Raw genomic sequence first — 18400 nt, forward strand, 5'->3', positions numbered from 1 at the left:
ACACTCTTGCACGACAATGGTTTTAAGGACACTCCAGGGTCATAATGATGACCGTGAGGTCCTCCAAATTACCTAACCTTAGAGACAGGAGAAGCTAGTGGACACTTGTCCACCCTGCACCTGACTTCAACAAATATCCTGCAAGTTTTGGTCAGTGATTGAGCACTCAAGGATCAATTACAGCTGTCCAACGCTTTTCCTGTCTCACTGAGTCTGTACAAGGATGTCTTACTATAATGACCATGATGAGATGGGATGTCACATGCTGCTAGTTAGGAGTATAATCCCACAACACCTACTTGCAAGTGGAGAAAAGTAAACTAAACCCAATGACACATCAACTGGCTTGATAAGTCAATGACAACAATAGCAAATGCCTCTTCAAATCACCCTGTCTTGCCTCAGGCATATTTTACGGCCTCATTGTAACTTGATATTTATGTAACCCTGTGTACAATTTACATGACACCCTAGTGCACATAAAATAATCATTCAGCACTAGTTAAATGTGATGCACTATCTGCATGCAAAATTAACATCAGAAAGAGTTGATAACACACAACAAAACTGTACCTTCAAGCTAATTACTTATGTCCAGGTCAAATAAAAACAGAGCAAGTCACCTATGCCAGCAAAGTCCCCTGAAGACTACCCAGCCAACACAAAAACCATGCTGTCAGTAGGATAGGTGTACTTCACATTGCACCCATATTTTAAATGATAATTGATAAATCATGGAACTGTTTCAAAGAACTAGGCCTTGGGCCAAGAGATTAGTAATGTGGGGGAAAAGTTTCTTAGCGACAATTTCTTCAATGAAAGTTTTAACGTCAACTGATCAGACAACTTATTGCAGGCAAAAACCCTTACACAGGACATGTAGTAGGGAGAGGGTTGTTCCATGGAAAGTCTTGCAAACCAGGAAATCATATTTTATGTTGCACTGCTGTTGCAAAATTATTGCAGTAACTACATTGTTCTGACTCTTCCTGTGGCATGAACAAATAATCTGGGCCAAGTGAAACTACCCATAGACTTCCAGGAAATACGACAATATTTTAGCCAACCGCAGAAGAAAATTAATAAATGTATATATTTCATCATAAAACACAAGTGTGAAGTTCCAAACTATCAGAGGTTACAATTTATTATTCCACTGAAAGGCTGATGCTATGCAAACAATACTAGTTTCTGACATTTTCTTTTGCCTATAACTTAACAGGGAGTCCTTAATTATGTAACTTCTTTCAACCTAAATTCAAGCCTGACATCAAACAGAAATGAGTGATGAGATCATAACCATACCAAATTAAAAGGGCACTACATCAATATCTACTCACCTTGATTCACAAAACTTGACTAGCGTGGAAGGCTTATCCTGTGCATGCCTGTGACGCCACCATCTCTCAACTTGTCTTTCTGACCAATCTAACTGCTTTGCCAAGGCTACCAACTGCAACAAGAAAAATGACATTTGTATATACTAAGGTACATAAATGTCTATATGTCATAACGTATTACTACTTATTTGTAACATGAGTGTATTATGATGTTTTCAACATCAAAAAATTGCTGTATAGGAAAGCAGTTTCAAACAGACTTGTGTAAAACAATGATATTATTCCAAAACATCTCACGCTGATGTATTTTACACAATATTTACATTTTTCACATACACTATCAATTCCACACTGTCAAGAGAGCGAAAATTTCACAATACACAGTAGTTACAATGCAAGCTATATCTATAAAAGTTTTAAATCACCTCCAAGGATGCTTTTAGAGGAATACCCCAAAAAACTATTAACACCATCAAACTAGATCAGTCACTATTCCTTATACTATAACCATCTGCAATGTGAAGTACATCACCATAAAGAATGCTAATAATTGTAACATTTGGGAATTGCCTAAGAGATTTACTGTGGGGAAAAAACTGTTCCATTATTAAAATTACCAGTCACTACCTTTTTCAAAACTGGCAAAAATGCATGCTCTAGTTGAAAAAACGAGCCTGTCTCCAATATAAATTGTTGAGTTATAGGGGAGAGATCAACATTCTATTGTCTTCAGCATAAGAGCATCAAAATTCTTATGTATATGGCTCCCCTCAGGTTTTACATTATATTTCACTTACAATTACTTTGTGATTGATAGATTGCAATGGTGATAGAGGGTGGGGGGGGGGGGGGGGCAGGCAATGTTGCCAGCATGCAGCCACCCACATTAAACAATGTCCTGCCCATATCTACAAAACAGGGAACGCAGCAAGCTTACAGCACTCCAGAAGGAAGTACAATTAGCTGGCGGTTCACCCTTGCCACTCAACTCAACTCAACTCAACTGAAACATCACTCACTAGGTAATTTTAACTGAACTGTAGGGCAGAATTAACTTTGTATCAAGTATTTCAGGTCTTCCACTTCAGAAAAACAATTCACACATATCTAATACATCATTTTTAGTGGAAAGTTAGAGTCAATTTACAACCAAAAGGTAGTGCTCCCCAATTGTCAGAGACACAAAAGGCTTTGCAGTAACTAGTGACTAGCTGCTATCAATCACTTTCTTGTTCATCAATAACAGCATGGTCTTCCACCAGTCCAATGATAAACTTGCTGTTACACTTCAGTACATATAATCAAAAATCTTCTTAGTGGTCTAGGAAGAAGATCAGGTATCCTAAAATTTTAAGCCAATTACATTTATCTCAAAGTCAAGTATAACTTCAGACAATGGTAACTGGACAAATGTACTCTTCTTGTAACATAAAAGTTCAGTTAAAATTTGAGGTATTGAAACTTTCACACAACAAGCATAGAACACTGGTTAAATTAACAACAAAGTAGGAATCTACATATTCAGACAGCATCCTTTCAACACTTTTTCCGTATCATCTTCAAATTACTACTTCAAACAGAACGTTCATGGCCTGCTCCAAATGCACCACTCGCCTGTACAGCAACACATGCTTTTGGAGAGGACCATGATATTTCCATTCTATGGCAAACATCTGACACATTTTATACATTGCTTGACCCTTCCCCAAGTTCCAGCATTACATAGCTCTCAGTTCCATAAGAAATATACGAAGAGGGTCTAATATACAGGGCCACAGCATGGAGGAGGAAAAACCATGCTTTAATGCACTCTTAGAACACAAGTAGGTTGAACTTTCAAGTAAAAGCTGATATGTTGTATAGTTCATTATTTCTTTCTTTCATTGTACTCTTCATGTCAAGGACACCACCTTATTATTTCCACAAACACTATCATTGCACATTATATCACATTTACTGCAATTAAAAATATTATGCAGCTCTGTCATGACAGGACAGCCTCATGATTCTGAACAATTGGGAATCAGGAGATTGCATGGTATCAGGAGAAAGTTGTTGTTCAGTGTGAAAGAGCAGCATCTGTTTATAAGGCCTAGCCATCTTCGATCTTTACAATTAGTCATGCGTAACGGCCGATAATACTTTTTTTTCTAAAGCTACCAACTTGTCTCATTTATACAGCGTATACCAAAATAGAGCAAATGATCCAAGGTCCTTGGAATGTCTGCAACACATGTTCCAAGCGAATACTAACCACATTTAATAAGATTTGATTACACGAGCATTTGAGGCACACTATTCACTTGCTGATTTTTCATTCCACCGAACTTCTGTTTCGACGTTTCTACTGTAGGTTTATACACAGGATTGTTTCTGCTGTTGCATATGTAGCAATTTGATGAAGCCAGTCTAGGGGTAAAGAGAGAGAGAGAGAGAGAGAGAGAGAGAGAGAGAGAGAGAGAGAGAGAGTTTTCCCCCCTCTTTCTTCTTTCTTTATGAGGCAAGAACCCTGACTACAACATTATGACCCAATAGTAAGACAATCAAATGAGTAATCACCTGTCATCTCCAATCAAGAAGAAATTCAAGCCATAAAAACATCCAGTGAGAAATTCATCTTTACTATTTTTGGATTTCAAAGGCCATATATTGATGCACTTCCATAAGAAGGGATAAACTGTGACTACTGCTAGTTATGATAGTTTGGCAAGGCAGCTGAAACAAGAAATACTGTCACAAAGCACTGAGAACACATACTGAGGATACTACACTGAGGTGACAAAAGTCATGGGATTGTGAAATGCACATATACAAATGGCGATAGTACACAAGGTATAAAAGGGAAGTGCATTGGCGGAGCTGTCATCTGTACTCAGATGATTCATGTGAAAAGTTTTAAAACGCATGACAGAAATTAACAGACTTTTAATGAGGAATGTGTGACAGTCCATTTCGGAAATCGTTAGAGCATTCAAAACATTTCAAGCTCCATGGTCGAGAGTGTGCTGAGGATATCAAATTTCAGACATTACTTCTCACTACAGACAATGTAGTGGCTGATGGCCTTCACTTAATGACCGAAAGTAGTGGTGTTTGCTAGCAGACAACCAACACTGCATAAAATAACTGCAGAAACCAATGTGTGACGTATGACGAATGTATCCGTTAGGAGAATGTGGTGAAATCTGGCATTAATGGGTTATGGCAGCAGATGACTGACATGAGTGTCTTTGCTAACAGCAACTCCTGGGATAGTGAGCATATTGGTTGGACCCTAGGTGATTGGAAAATCAAGGCCTGGTCAGATGAGTCCAGATTTCAGGTGGTAACAACTGACAATAGGGTTTGAGTGTGGTGCAGACCCCATAACACCATGGACCTAGGTTGTCAACAAGGCACTGTGCAAGCTGGTATTGGCTCCTTAATGATGTGGGCTATGTTTATATGGTATTGACTGGGTAGTCAGCCCAACCAATCTGGTCATTGACTGGAAATGCCTATGTTCAGCTACTTGCAGACCATTTGCAGCCATTTGTGGATGGAATTTTTATGGATGACAATGAGCAACTTCACTGGGTCACAATTGTTCGCAATTGGTTTGATGAACATTCTGGACAATAAGATAGAATGATTTGGCCAACCAGATCATCTGAAAAGAATCCTATTTAACATTTATGGGGCATAATCAAGAGGTCATTTTGTGCACAAAATCTGGCACTAGCAACATTTTCATAGTTCTGGACAGCTATAGAGGCATCATGGCTCAATATTTCTGCAGGGGACTTCCAGCTACATGTCAAGTCCATGCCACGTCGGGTTGCTGCACTACCCCACGTGAAAGGTTGTGCAACACGATATTAGGTGATATCACATGACTTTTGTTGCCTTAGTATATATCAGGGTTGCGCGTGTGAGGTGCCTGCGGGCACTGTGGGCATGTGTATCGCTGCGCGGGGAAGATTCGCGTGCATCTTGCATTCTCACATTTGCAAACAGGACTGAGGATTGCCGATAATACATGATTAACAGCTGACGTTGGGGTTTGTAGTCACATTAGAATTCTTTGCATGGTCATATTTATTACAGTGTTACGATGCAATGAGCACTTACCACACAATATAACATGCGTGTAGTATTTGCGAAGTGAAGCCTTACAGACCGAACTTGTTTTACACAAAAGTGAAATTGAATGAAAAATTAAAAATAGTTAGCTTATAACAATTCTGTCCTGAAGAATAGCAAACAAATTTATGCTAGTGTGCATACCTTTATGTGGCCACTTGTTATATAAGGCTTTGCATGTTAGTTATTAGGCTGTAAAAAAAGGTCGTGTTGGTTTTCTGTTATTCACTGAGTGATATTTTTTTAACAAATTCTCCATCGCTGAAGGGATGCGCTGTTTTGGTTACTTTAAGAGCTATGTGACAGCTGACAATCAGTCATCATTGTCGATTACATGATTCTCTTCCCGTAAATATGTTACAACGAAGAGGTAAAAACTAACTTAACACTTTATAAATAACAGTAACATTTTGAAGAAGTGACATACATATACATGAACTTACTTTATTCTCTCTTTCCTGTCCTGTTTTAACTTGAGAAATTTGGCCTTCCTTTCCCCAGTATTCAAAGTGATTACGAATTTCTCATGAAGGAGTTTAAAATGTGTCTTCACATTGTATTTCTTCCATATGAATAAAATAGCATTACAAAACAGATACCGAGGGCCGGTTTATGTTCCAGCTAAAAAAAAAAATAATCTTCTTCCCACCGTTGCGTTGATGCATGACCGATTTTTGTTTGTACAATCTTAAGTCGTCCTCAGCCATTTTCCTCGCAATAATTTTATCCTACGACGAATGCCAAAGACACTTCGATACCGGCAACCCTAACCACACAAAATTAAAATGCCCATCTTGCCACACGCATACTGGTAACGAATGAAAGATATTCGCACAGAGACTGAGTGAGAACTCTTGTCTGACAGTGCCCATGGGCACGTAGTGTGGGCACTCAACCGGTGTCCACAAAGAGCATATTTGGCCCCTGCCCCCCCCCCCCCCCTCTACACAATCTGAAATCTTAGGTGTGCTAACATCCACTGCTTGGGTTAATCAGTTTTTCTATTTGTTTAGATGTTTAAAAGAACATTTACTACAAGGGTAGGAGATTGCTGGTGAGTAGTAGGTCACGGAGGCAGTATACAGATGATTACAAGCCAAGCCAAAAAAATTTTTTTACACCCCCCCCCCCCCCCCCCCCAATGGTACCCAAAGTCTTGCAGACAGATGAAACAAATGTGTTACACACAGAATGATCATGGCATTACCAAAGTAAGTTCAAAAGGACAAAATGTTAGTTAACCCCTTGAGAAAACTGGTCACTTTGGAGAAATATAGATGGTGTAAACTGGGACCAAGTCATACGACTCTTCACCACTGGTGTAACTCATGACAGTAAAGTAGTTTGGTATGTCAGTCTGTTGTATGGAACCAGTACAGTAAGAGGCCACAACTGTGTAATTTTACAGATTGGCTAAAAGGAGCTCCCATGCTTGGACATGCCAACAACCATATCAAGGATGAAGTTGCCCAATCTGTTGGTGTATCAACATGGGCTGCCCAAAACGTCTATATAGAAGTATAGCACTCGCAGCTATGAAATACAGCAAAGGAACAGTGGTCGTGGAAACTTCCATCTTCCAAGCTGACAACAGCTTTGTTCACAGGGCTATGAAGGCATTTCTGGCCTGGCAGCGAACACTTAGGCACCATATGCACCTCAACTAGTCCAATAAATGACCCAATCTTAATCCCATGTCGAACTATTTCGAACAGTGAGTAAAAAGTAGCAATCAACATCCCATCAATGTGTTAAGTCTGTGGGAACTAAGCATCAATGACTTAACAGAGGTACGTGTATACGGAATAGGCTCCCAGACATGTGACTGGTTTGAAGACTTCTTAAGTAGTAGAACCCAGTATATTTTCCTTGACAGCAAGTGTTCATCGGAGATGGGTGTAACATCTGGAGTGCCCCAGCGCAGTGTGATAAGAGTATTGCTATTTTCTTTACACATAAACGATCTGGCAGACAGACTGGGCAGCAATCTGCGGTCGTTTGCTGATGATGCTGTGGCCTACAGGAAGGTGTTGAAGCTAAGTGACTGCAGGTTGACACAAGACCACACAGACAAAATTTTTATTTGGTGTGATTAATGGGAGCTGGCTTTTAATGTAGGGAAAACAAACCCTTAATGTTCGGATACAGCTTTAGTAGTGTCCTGCTTAGCACAGTCACACTGTTAAATATCTGGGCATAACATAGCAAAAAAAGATATAAAATGGCATGAGCCTGTGAGGATTGTGGTAGGGAAGACAAATGGTTGACTTCGGTTCACTTGGAGAATTTCATGAAAGTGTAGTTCTTCTGTAAAGGAGTCCACATATAGGACACAAAAGTGACCTATTCTTGAGTACTGCCCCAGTGTTTGGGATCCACACCAGGCCAGACTGAAAGAAGACATAGAAGCAATTCTGAGGCAAGCTGCTAGATTTGTCACTGGTACGTTCGATCGGCATGCAAGTGTTACAGATATGCTTCAGGAGCTCAAGTGGGAATCCCTGGAGGTAATGACATTCATTTCAAATAACACTGCTGAGAAAGTTTAGAGAGACAGCATTTGAAGCTGACTGCAGAACGATCCTACTGCTGCCAACATACATTATGCATAGAAAACACAAAAATGAAATACGACATATTAAGGTTCATACAGAGGCATATAGACAGTTGTTTCTCCATCACTTTACCTGCAAGTGGAACAGGAAAGGAAATGACTAGTTGTGTTAAAGGGTACCCCTTGCCATGCTTGCAGAGTATGTATGTAGATGTAGAATGAATAACTTAAGCTGGATATGGCATACCTGAAGGATTTGGTACACCCATGTCCTCGTCGAAATCAGGCCATTATCAAGGCTAGAGGTAGTGTTACAGGGTACTAGCATGATGTGTGCTGTGGGTGAATTTTAGCCCAATGTGCTTTTATAATGCACAGAAAGCAATGAGATTACTAGCCTTGAGCTACACATTTTATTGTAAAAGTATACATAGAGAAATGGCTATTAGCTAGTAATGTATCTGCAATGTTTCATGAATTTATGCATTAAATGTCAATCAGCTGCCAGTGAGCGGTTGTTTCTCCAACCCTCTGTAAACAGTGAGCAACAGTTGAAGAATTTCTGCTGTGCTTCAAAGTTCAGTCTGTATTTTACTCAAATATACACTCTGCAGTAGGACAGTAGGAAATGGTGTGTGAAAGAAGACTTATTTTCCCACATTTTATGTTCCCAGTGGTCTGAAATCAATTTGTGTGTGTGTGTGTGTGTGTGTGTGTGTGTGTGTGTGTGTGTGTGTGTGTGTGTGTGTGCGCGCGCCCCCGCCCCCCCCCCCCCCAACACACACACACACACACACACACACACACACACACACACACACACACACACACACACTCTCTCTCTTTACATAACTGAAAATACTTTTACACATAAATCTGGTTTATACCAGTTTCATACATCTCGATACAAACTTTGATGTGTATTAATGTAAATTCTGTGAGGATCTATATGACTCTTAATGCTCTTATCCTGACAGTGGCTATTAAGCTGCTGCATCTTTTTTTCATGTTTTCTTTGATACGAAGTTTTCTAGTTATACATTAGGTTCATGGTAATGGCTTCCTTGTAAGAATTATTACATATCCATATCTTCTCCGGTTTCCGTCTATAAGTTTAGTTTATCTATAATTGTCATTACAGAGGAAGTTTCCTATAAATGATGTATGCTGCCATATCAAAAATGTCTTTGGCAAGAAGCAAAATGTCTTTGGCAACAATCTGCCTCTACAGTTTACGTTTATATGATTTGCTGCAGTCAATTCATAGTGATAGTGCCATCTCCTCGCCCCTCCACAAAAAATCTTTGTTTTGGCAATAGACTGAACTGTAGTGCAGACCGATGTCTACATTCACGCCCTATTTAATCCACTCTTCTTTCTGGAAACAAACTGCAAAGTAAGTTCAGAATATCCGTACCCACATAATACATAAATTTCAGTGTGTATTACGTACATAAACTTTATGGAATGTATTGTGTCACTGCACTGTTCTATTCCAACACACTGTGAAAAATTTTAACCATCCTCATTGGATGACTTGGCTGGTCTACAAATCCACTGGACTCAGTTTTGAATAGTCAAGGAGCAACATGTGTGAAACATGACAATCTGGCACACTACATTTACCTATATTGTTTCATACTCCAACTGCCCAACTTAAATCTAATCAATGAGTCATCAAGTGTCATATACTAGTGAATCACGTGGCTTTATCTAAGTGAACAATAGCCTCAAATAGAGATGACTCCCGGGATTGAGAAATACCCAAGTTATGAGTCACATCTCTAGTTTGGTATCAGGTTGCTAGTTTCAAAGATAATGACAGTAGCATGCCAGACAGTTATCACTTTTCATATGTATGTTCACCACTGAGAACTATGCCTTGAAACTTGGACTTATTCTGTCCTCTAAGTCACTTGTTTAACATCGTTCTAGTTAAGAATTATATCTTCCCTGATATGTTAACATTTCAAAGCTGCAACATGTGAATGACAAGACCTTTTGCATTAATGCTGTTCAATTTAAATCAAGCCAAAAGTCAGTTCCTTGCCTTTTTCTCAATAGCTTACTTTAGCATCTGAACTAGCAATATGCAAATCAGCGTCTATTTCTTAATAAGAATAATTAGCATATTTTATGGTATTTCTTAAATTACTAGCCATAAAGGTGGAAGAAACCTCTTTTCAAAATTATATTGGAACAAAATAATTAGAATATTAATATTTTATAAATAACTCAGAAGTTGCATGTGTAAAAGAAACAAATAGGGGGTACTAGAACTGTATAATCAGATTAATACCGCTTTGATCATGCCATGAAAACTTTATCCAAGTGGATACTTTGAATAGACAAAAAAATTTCCACAACTTTCTATGAAAAGCAGTAACCAATTTCTGCTATTTAATCATGGTACAAGAAAATAAATATAAAACTACAGCTGACAAACCAAACTGACAGCCAAAAGGGATTGCCCTCCAACTCTCACAAAACTACTGTTACATTCTGAGTAGCTGAATTATTTGTCCTCCTCGTGGTAATTCACTTTTAGAGAAACATTTTCAGACACCGATACATCACAATCTTTCACTAACACATCCTCAAACATAAAACTTCACAAATTTATTAGGCAGTTATCTTGTTACAACAGCATTTCAGAAACCTGTTTTCTATTGCTCACATGTTGGACAGGGTTCTTTTTTTTATACAAACTTGAGAAGCAGTTCATTTCACGGAACCAATTCAATTATGGTACAAGCCAACAATCCTGGGAGTCTCACGTCCTCTCGATACTGGTAACAGGTATTTTCAGCACTGAAGACTATTAACCAATGATGGTTTATTACTCTCTAGTAACAGTTATCTGCAAGTCACTAAGTACACACTTTTACTTGCATATCATACACTGCTGTCAGCTAAGGACCTTACAGTGATGCACATAGCTACAACACTAGAAAAAAAGGATGATTTTCACTATTCCAGGTTAAATCTGACAGAAAGAAAACTTATGTCAAAGTGACACAATCCACATCATTACGAAATATCGTATTCATGATCTATGGAACAAGCATGTATGTATGTATGTATGTATAGTCTTTACCCCCATGTTTACAACAACACTACCCACGTATTGGAAAACACAACTTTCACAGCAAATTTAATGCGCACTGGTGCAAGCATATTAACACCTTATGGCAATAGTAGTAGTTGTTGTGGTGGTCTTCAGTCCAGAGACTGGTTTGATGCAGCTCTCCATGCTACCCTATCCTGTGCAAGCTTCTTCATCTCCCAGTACCTACTGCAACCTACATCCTTCTGAATCTGTTTAGTGTATTCATCTCTTGGTCTCCCTCTACGATTTTTACCCTCCACGCTGCCCTCCAATATTAAATTGGTGATCCCTTGATGACTCAGAATATGCCCTACCAACCGATTCCTTATTCTAGTCAAGTTGTGACACAAATTTCTCTTCTCTCCAATTCTAATTCAATACCTCCCCATTAGTTATGTGATCTACCCATCTAATCTTCAGCATTCTTCTGTAGCACCACATTTCGAAAGCTTCTATTCTCTTCTTGTCTAAACAATTTATCGTCCACGTTTCACTTCCGTACATGGCTACACTCCATACAATTACCTTCAGAAACGACTTCCCGACACCTAAATCTATACTCGATGTTAACAAATTTCTCTTCTTCAGATGGCAATAGTTACGAAGGTATAAAATAAACATATAGCAACCGTCCTCTGTTGTCATTTAAGTGACCGGCTTCTAATTTAACTCCGATTACGATACAAGTCTTTAAACGTTCTTGGTTGAGACAAGCTTTATTAGTTCTTAAACATACCTCCCGGTGCTTCAGTTTTTTCTTTCCTGCGTAAGCAGCCTCAAGCTTTGCATTTGGCACAGCTTTCGTCCGCTTCGTATTTTTTATTCCTAGTGTTATGCCAACAGGAGCGAACCAGTACCTGTAATATTTTGAAAATAGAGAACAACAGTATCCACACCGAAGGAGAAGTAATCTATGAAGCTGAACACGACATTTGCTTACCTTTCGCAGATATATCTGACGCAGAGAAAGACTGCGGCAAGTGGAATAGGAAGAAGCAAATCCTTAGGGTTTGCATATCCTTTCTGGGGGTCTATGTCACTCCACTTCACATTTGGAGGGAGCCAGAATGATGCACTCCAAAATATATCAGAGAGGTACTGCAATGTCGAAGAACCTAACATGTTGCTAGTTGTTTAAAGTCAGTCAGGCACGTGACGTACAGGCGTAATGTAAATAAACTATTCTTCCAAACAGCCTATAACACGTATCAAAGCAAAGCACTCACACTGAGCTTTAAGCCTTTAACAGTCTTTGAAAACCACTGTCAGTCCTCAACCATCAGACCTCACAACCGCAAAATAATCTACTCCACTACTCATCAAACTACACCTTATCCACACCCACACTGCCCCACTACACATCCGCTACCAGTACAACACAAAGAACTCACGCGAAGATAAAAAACCAAGCCCCCGTCAAATCGCCAAACGCATGACAAATGACTGTCTCTTGAGACGGAACAATGTAACTTCTCGGATAGCATACATAACTACACAGAAAATGCCAAGCTTGCATTCTTGGAGAACTTCATATGTTCTCATAGGGATTTGCAAAGTGGTTAGAGTATAAACAGTTTAACAGTCGATTCACACTGAACGTCACGGAACGAAAGCCAAAATGTTCCACAATGCATTTCAAACGGAGCCATTCACACATACTTCAACGGAACGGAACAGAACGGGACGACACGTAAACACCAATGATTTTCGGCCGTGAAACGATACTAAATGGTCTTCTCTGAATGCAACCTCGAACACATGGTTCAGAACCCCAGCCACGGTGGAGATATATTAGGTCTAATGGCAACAAACAGACCCGACCTCTTCGAGGAAGTCCTCATCGAAACTGGTATCAGTGACCATGAGGCAGTTATAGGAGAGATGAATTTCAAAACACAAAAAACAACTAAAATAAGAAGAAAGATTTATATGTCCAGTATACTAGGAAGAGAAACAATAGTGCCATACCTCAATAAGGAACTTGAAACTTTTAGCCGAGGACAGAAGCATGCAGAAGAACTATCGCTCATGTTTAAAAGAATAGTTAACCATGCACTGGACAGATATGTACCCAACAGGACAGTTCATAATGAGAGAGATCCTCCCTGGCACACAGTCACTGTAAAGCAACTTCTAAAATAACAGAGACTGCTGCATAATAGGTGTAAACCAAACCATAGTGCTTTAGATATAGAGATGCTAAATGGAACGCGTTTGGCTGTCAAGAGAGCAATACATGAGCTCTTCAGTGACAACCATAGCAGAATATTATCAAATGGTCTTGCACAAAACCCAAAGAAATTCTTGTCATACGTAAAGGCTGTTAGTGACACCACAGTGTCCAGTCACTTGTGGACGAGACTGGAACTGAAGTTGAGAGTAGCAAAATAAAAGCAGTAACGCTTAACTCTGTTTTCAAATGTTCCTTAACAAAGGAAAACCCAGGTGTATTACCCCAATTTAATTCTCGTATCACTGAAAAGATGAAATAGATATTAGTGTCAGTGGCACTGAGGAACAGCTGAAATCCTGAAAACTGAACAACGCCTATGGAATCCCGAAATGATTTTATAGCTATTTCGCAGCTGAGTTAGCCTCTCTGTTAACTATAATACATTGTAGATTCCTTGAACAAAAAACTGCCCAGTAGGTGAGAAAAGGACAGGCACACATATCTACAAGAATGGTAGCAAAAGTGATCCACAAAACTACCGCCCAATGACTCTGATAGTCATTTGTTGTAGAACCGTAGAACATATTATGAGGTCAAACTAAATGAGGTCTCTCGAACACAACGATCTACTCCATGCCAACCGGCATGGATTTCGAAAACATAGATCATGTGAAACCGAACTCATACGTTTTTCACATTACATCCTGAAAGCCATGGGTTATAAACAACTGTATCATAGCACCTGAAAGGGCAGGTTATGCTTCAAAGTGTATAAACAATACAGTATTTCTCGATTTCCGAAAAGCATTTGACTCAGTACCTTGTTATCAAAAGTACGATCGTATAGAGTACAAGACGAAATATGTGACTGAATTGAGAATCTATTGGTAGGGAGGGCACAGCATGTTATCTTGAATGGAGATCATTGACAGATGTAGAAGTAACTACGGGTGTACCATAGGAAGCATGTTGGATCACTTGCTGTTTATGTATTCAGTATCTATTGGTAAGATTGCAAAGTGGTGCAACGATTGGCAGCTTGCTTTAACGGTTCAAAGATGTAAAATTATGCACTTCACAAAACGAAAAAAATATAGTATTCTATGAATATAATGTTAGTGAGTCAAAGTTGGAATCTGTAAACTCATACAAATATTTGGGTGAACACTTAGTAGGGGCACTAAGTCGAACGATCACAGACGCTCAGTCGTGGCTAACGCAGGTAGCAGATTTTGATTTCTTGGTAGAATACTAGGGAAATGCAATCAGTCTACAAAGGAGACTGCTTAAAAATCGCTAGTGTACTCATCCTAGAATATTGATTACTAAGATGGAGGATGTGTAAAATGTGAGTGTGGTTTGCTGTTCAAGTATTTGTAAACTGTGTGAAAGACATACGTTGTCTGCGAAAATTTGCCGTTTATTGTGACGTAAAGTGTGATCTGCTACAGTACTGAAATAGGGGAGAAAATGAGTTCAAGAACGATAAATTACCTAACGTTAACAATGCCACATGGTGCATGTAGCAGTGTAGTGCTACATAATGAGTATATAGCGAGTAAACAAGCCATGCTGTTGCAACAAATTGGCAGGGATAAGTGTAAAATTTGCAACTTACGTGTGCAACTGAGTGTGACGATCAAGAACGTGAAATCAATATAAAAACTTGTACTCATACGGGTGAAAACCTAATGGAAGAGATTATAGCAGCATGAAGTGAACTAAAGAATATGGAAACAGTTATAAGTGCGTTTACTAATGAATTACAGAGACGTGAAATATTATATAACACATGGAATAGACTCTAGTTGGGCAGCGAACAGTGTCATAAAAAACTGTATCATAACACCTGAAACGACAGGTGTATAAACAATGCAACGCAGCCAAATACAGTGAATACCACAGACAGGTGCAATACGTCTCATAAGCAAAAACAGTCAGTGAGTACCACAATCAAGGCTGTACAGACAACCAGAAACGCTGGTAGACAGGGTATGTTGTGCAAACCTAAAGTATGTATTTTATCAGACAATCATGGTGGAAATTGTGTAGCTAACATCCAGCACTTAAGTGGAAATAAGTACGAAATCCAGGGAAAGGTACTACCAGGAGCCCATATGGCTACAGTGCTGCAGAACTGCAACGATGTGCATAAACTAACAAAGGACGATTATGCTATTATTTGGACTGGTGCAAACGATGTCGCAAAAATGAAGCCAGCACTGATCTTCAATTATTAAAAAAATATGTTGATGTGACAAAAAATATGAACTTCCTTGTTGTGGAAATACCACATAGGCATGATTTAGAGGACTGGTCATGTATAAACCAAAAATTTAGACATACAAGTAAGAAGCAAGCAAATAAGGAGCATTATAATGTGGGCTACGCTGATGTTCCTGAAGACGGAGAAGAATACGGGCTTCATCTGAGAAAGGCAAAGAAGAAATGGTCAAAATAATCATGGAATATGTGGCAGTGAAAGGCAAAGTACAGAGAACCATTGCACCAGAGCAGCTAGAATGAAAAGATGAATAAAGTGAAGCTGCAACTTCAGCAGTAGGTACACCATCTACATCAAGAGAATCTTAACTGACAGACTCGATGTTATCAGTTCTGTCACCATCTAGAACGACAACTAAATAAATGTTTATATGCAGGAGTTCAGTGCAAAGGAAGACTTCACATAGAAACTAACAACTTCAGCTCCAGGTACACCACCAACACCAACATATTCATAAGAAACTGGTTCACTGTCAATAAACACATCAGCAACTAGAACAGCAACAAAACTACAATGACAAGAGGAACATCTGCCTCAGTCCCAACAAAAACAGCTGAGCAGCCATCAGCATCAGAAGCATCAGTGCAATCATGAACACTAATTACAAAAGCTATAGCTTTAGCATTGCCTACAGCTATACCAGCAGAAGAAGAGAAGACACTCAAAGTACAAGAAACAGGCTCAGATATTGTGTGCAGGAAGAAAATAGTGCCACCTACCAGGCTGAATGATTTTTAATTGGAAGCAGAAGAAAAGGGAAGTACACAAGATAAGCAGTATTTGTGAAAATAATACATTAAGTAATGAAAGTAGTAATTTAGACACTGGTATAAGGGCGCCATCCCTGTGTTACAAAATATTACACAATCATTCTTCAGTAAAGAGATATTCAATGTAGTTGACAGTAAAATAGCTGATAAGGGTTCTAGCAAGGAACCCCTTGAATGTGGAGTAGCAAGTGCAGTCTTTAGTGAGGCTCATTTAAAAATATTTGTGTTTACAATTATGATAGGAAAATTATTAGCTGCCAATGACTCACCAGGTGGATCAGGGCGCCGACAGAAAATGAATGTCCAGGAGGTGCAGGGATCAATCTTCTATTAATGTCCAGGAGGTGCAGAGATCAAACTTCTATAGGATTCTATACCACACTTCACAAAATGGATCTCGTTGAGATTCAAAAAATGTTCAAATAACAAACTATTGCCTTGCACCATGAACACCAAATAAAAAATAGCACCCCACAGTGATCACAAATGTTCACATCATCAAGAGCGAAGGCGAACTCCTTGGAAGTTAAAAACCATGCAAAACGCTCGACTAGGTATCGTATCTTAAAGAATGCATGTAGAATTGTATTGGTGTAATGGGCTGATGAGAACTGATGGAGTGTGATGGCATGCAACCGAATGCAAAACGGTCTGTCTTGGAGCTTATCATGAAACTGGCTATCCTTTAAGGTGTAGCTGCAGACAGTGTGATAATGTGTTTTATAGTCACAGGAAAACAGACCTCTATAGGCTGCATTTGTCCATTGGTTCCAGGTGGTATGAACTGCAATCTCACACTTTTCAGCAGGGATAATTTGCTCTAAAGGAGTATTTTTACAAACGCACGAGGAATCAAGAAACAGCAGGTTATTTTGAAGAGCTATTGACCAAAAGCAGTGCTCATACCATAGTTGTAGTCCACTTATGGTCATTTTACCACTCTTTCTTGCTGTGACACAAATAAGAAAAACTTGGCAGCCTACAGCCAGGCGACGGCGCGAGTTTTGGTGTTCTCGTAAAGATAAGTCATTTTAGATTATAAAACATATAGTTTACTACTGATTACGTCGTAAATAGGTGTATTAGTGTGCCTTTTAAGTGTGCCATTAAAGGTTTCATTTTTCTTTACGTAATATAGCAGAAAACGCGAAAAGATCGTACAGTCGGATTTTCTATTTACATTTTGCCGCAGTAAATCTATAGAATTTCGTTTAGTTGTTCTTTGCTCTCTCCCGCAATTTAACTGTAGCGTACCTCTTCATTATTTAACTAGCATTTCCGTAAAGTAGCGTAGAGTTTAAGTTGTTGTTTCAGAAACTTTGCACTGTTGTTTTTGTTTACACACACTTGCGTATAGGCCAAATTTGTGGAACCATATTTTCGTGTTTATCTGTAATTTAACTGACTTATTCTTAATAAACTATTACGTTTATCATGAGTGAAAAGTGCTTGACTTGCGGTAGAATTGTTAGATCGGGGCTTTGGTGTGATGGGTGCTGTAGTTTCTTCCATGTGGGTGACTGTAGTGGCGTGGGAATAGGCGAAGTAAATGAGACTTATCAGTGGTTTTGTAGGATTTGTAGTAGAGATAGGAAGATACTAGAACAAGAGGGGAAAATTGCCGCCCTTCAGGCTGAGTTAGACAAGGCCAGGGGAGATCTTGACAGGTTAAGGATGGAGAAGGGTAAAGAGAGGTGGGAAGTGGCAACAGGCAACAGGAGGAATAGGCCTAGAATTTTATCCGACAGCTTTGTGGTGAATGTGGAAAATAGATTTGACCTGTTGCAAAAGTTAGGAACTGGTGAGCCTCAAGCAGTTGCAGGTGTAGACAGGGCACAACAAACTTTCAGTAGCAAATTGAAAAGTAAGCAAGTAGGGAAATCAGTAAAGAGAAAGTAAGTGTTGTTGTTGGGTAGTTCCCATGGAAGAGGTGTTGGCAAACTTTTGCAGGATGAACTAGGATCAGAATACCAGGTCATCAATTTTTTTTGAACCTAGTGCTGGTCTGAAGCAGGTGACAGAGGATTTAGGATCACTTTGCAAAGATT

At 39.2% G+C, this 18400-nt stretch overlaps 1 protein-coding gene across 2 annotated transcripts in view; it reads right to left on the bottom strand.

Moving 5' to 3' along the window:
* The window catches only part of LOC126469705 (ceramide synthase 6), a 118573-nt gene extending 106064 nt beyond the window's left edge, over positions 1-12509 (bottom strand). Inside the window, exons 1-3 of one of the 2 annotated variants that reach the window (XM_050096888.1) lie at positions 12066-12509; positions 11862-11982; positions 1341-1453 (exon numbers count right to left, since the gene is read on the bottom strand). In XM_050096888.1, coding sequence (XP_049952845.1) covers positions 1341-1453; positions 11862-11982; positions 12066-12247 — 416 coding nt within the window. In that variant the 5' untranslated portion in view covers positions 12248-12509. The remainder of the gene's footprint in view (positions 1-1340; positions 1454-11861; positions 11983-12065) is intronic. The other variant, XM_050096887.1, reaches the window with a different exon arrangement.
* Between the last annotated feature and the right edge of the window lie 5891 nt (positions 12510-18400).

The sequence above is a fragment of the Schistocerca serialis genome, chromosome 3 (genome assembly GCF_023864345.2).
Source record: "Schistocerca serialis cubense isolate TAMUIC-IGC-003099 chromosome 3, iqSchSeri2.2, whole genome shotgun sequence".
NCBI classification, from domain to species: domain Eukaryota; kingdom Metazoa; phylum Arthropoda; class Insecta; order Orthoptera; family Acrididae; genus Schistocerca; species Schistocerca serialis.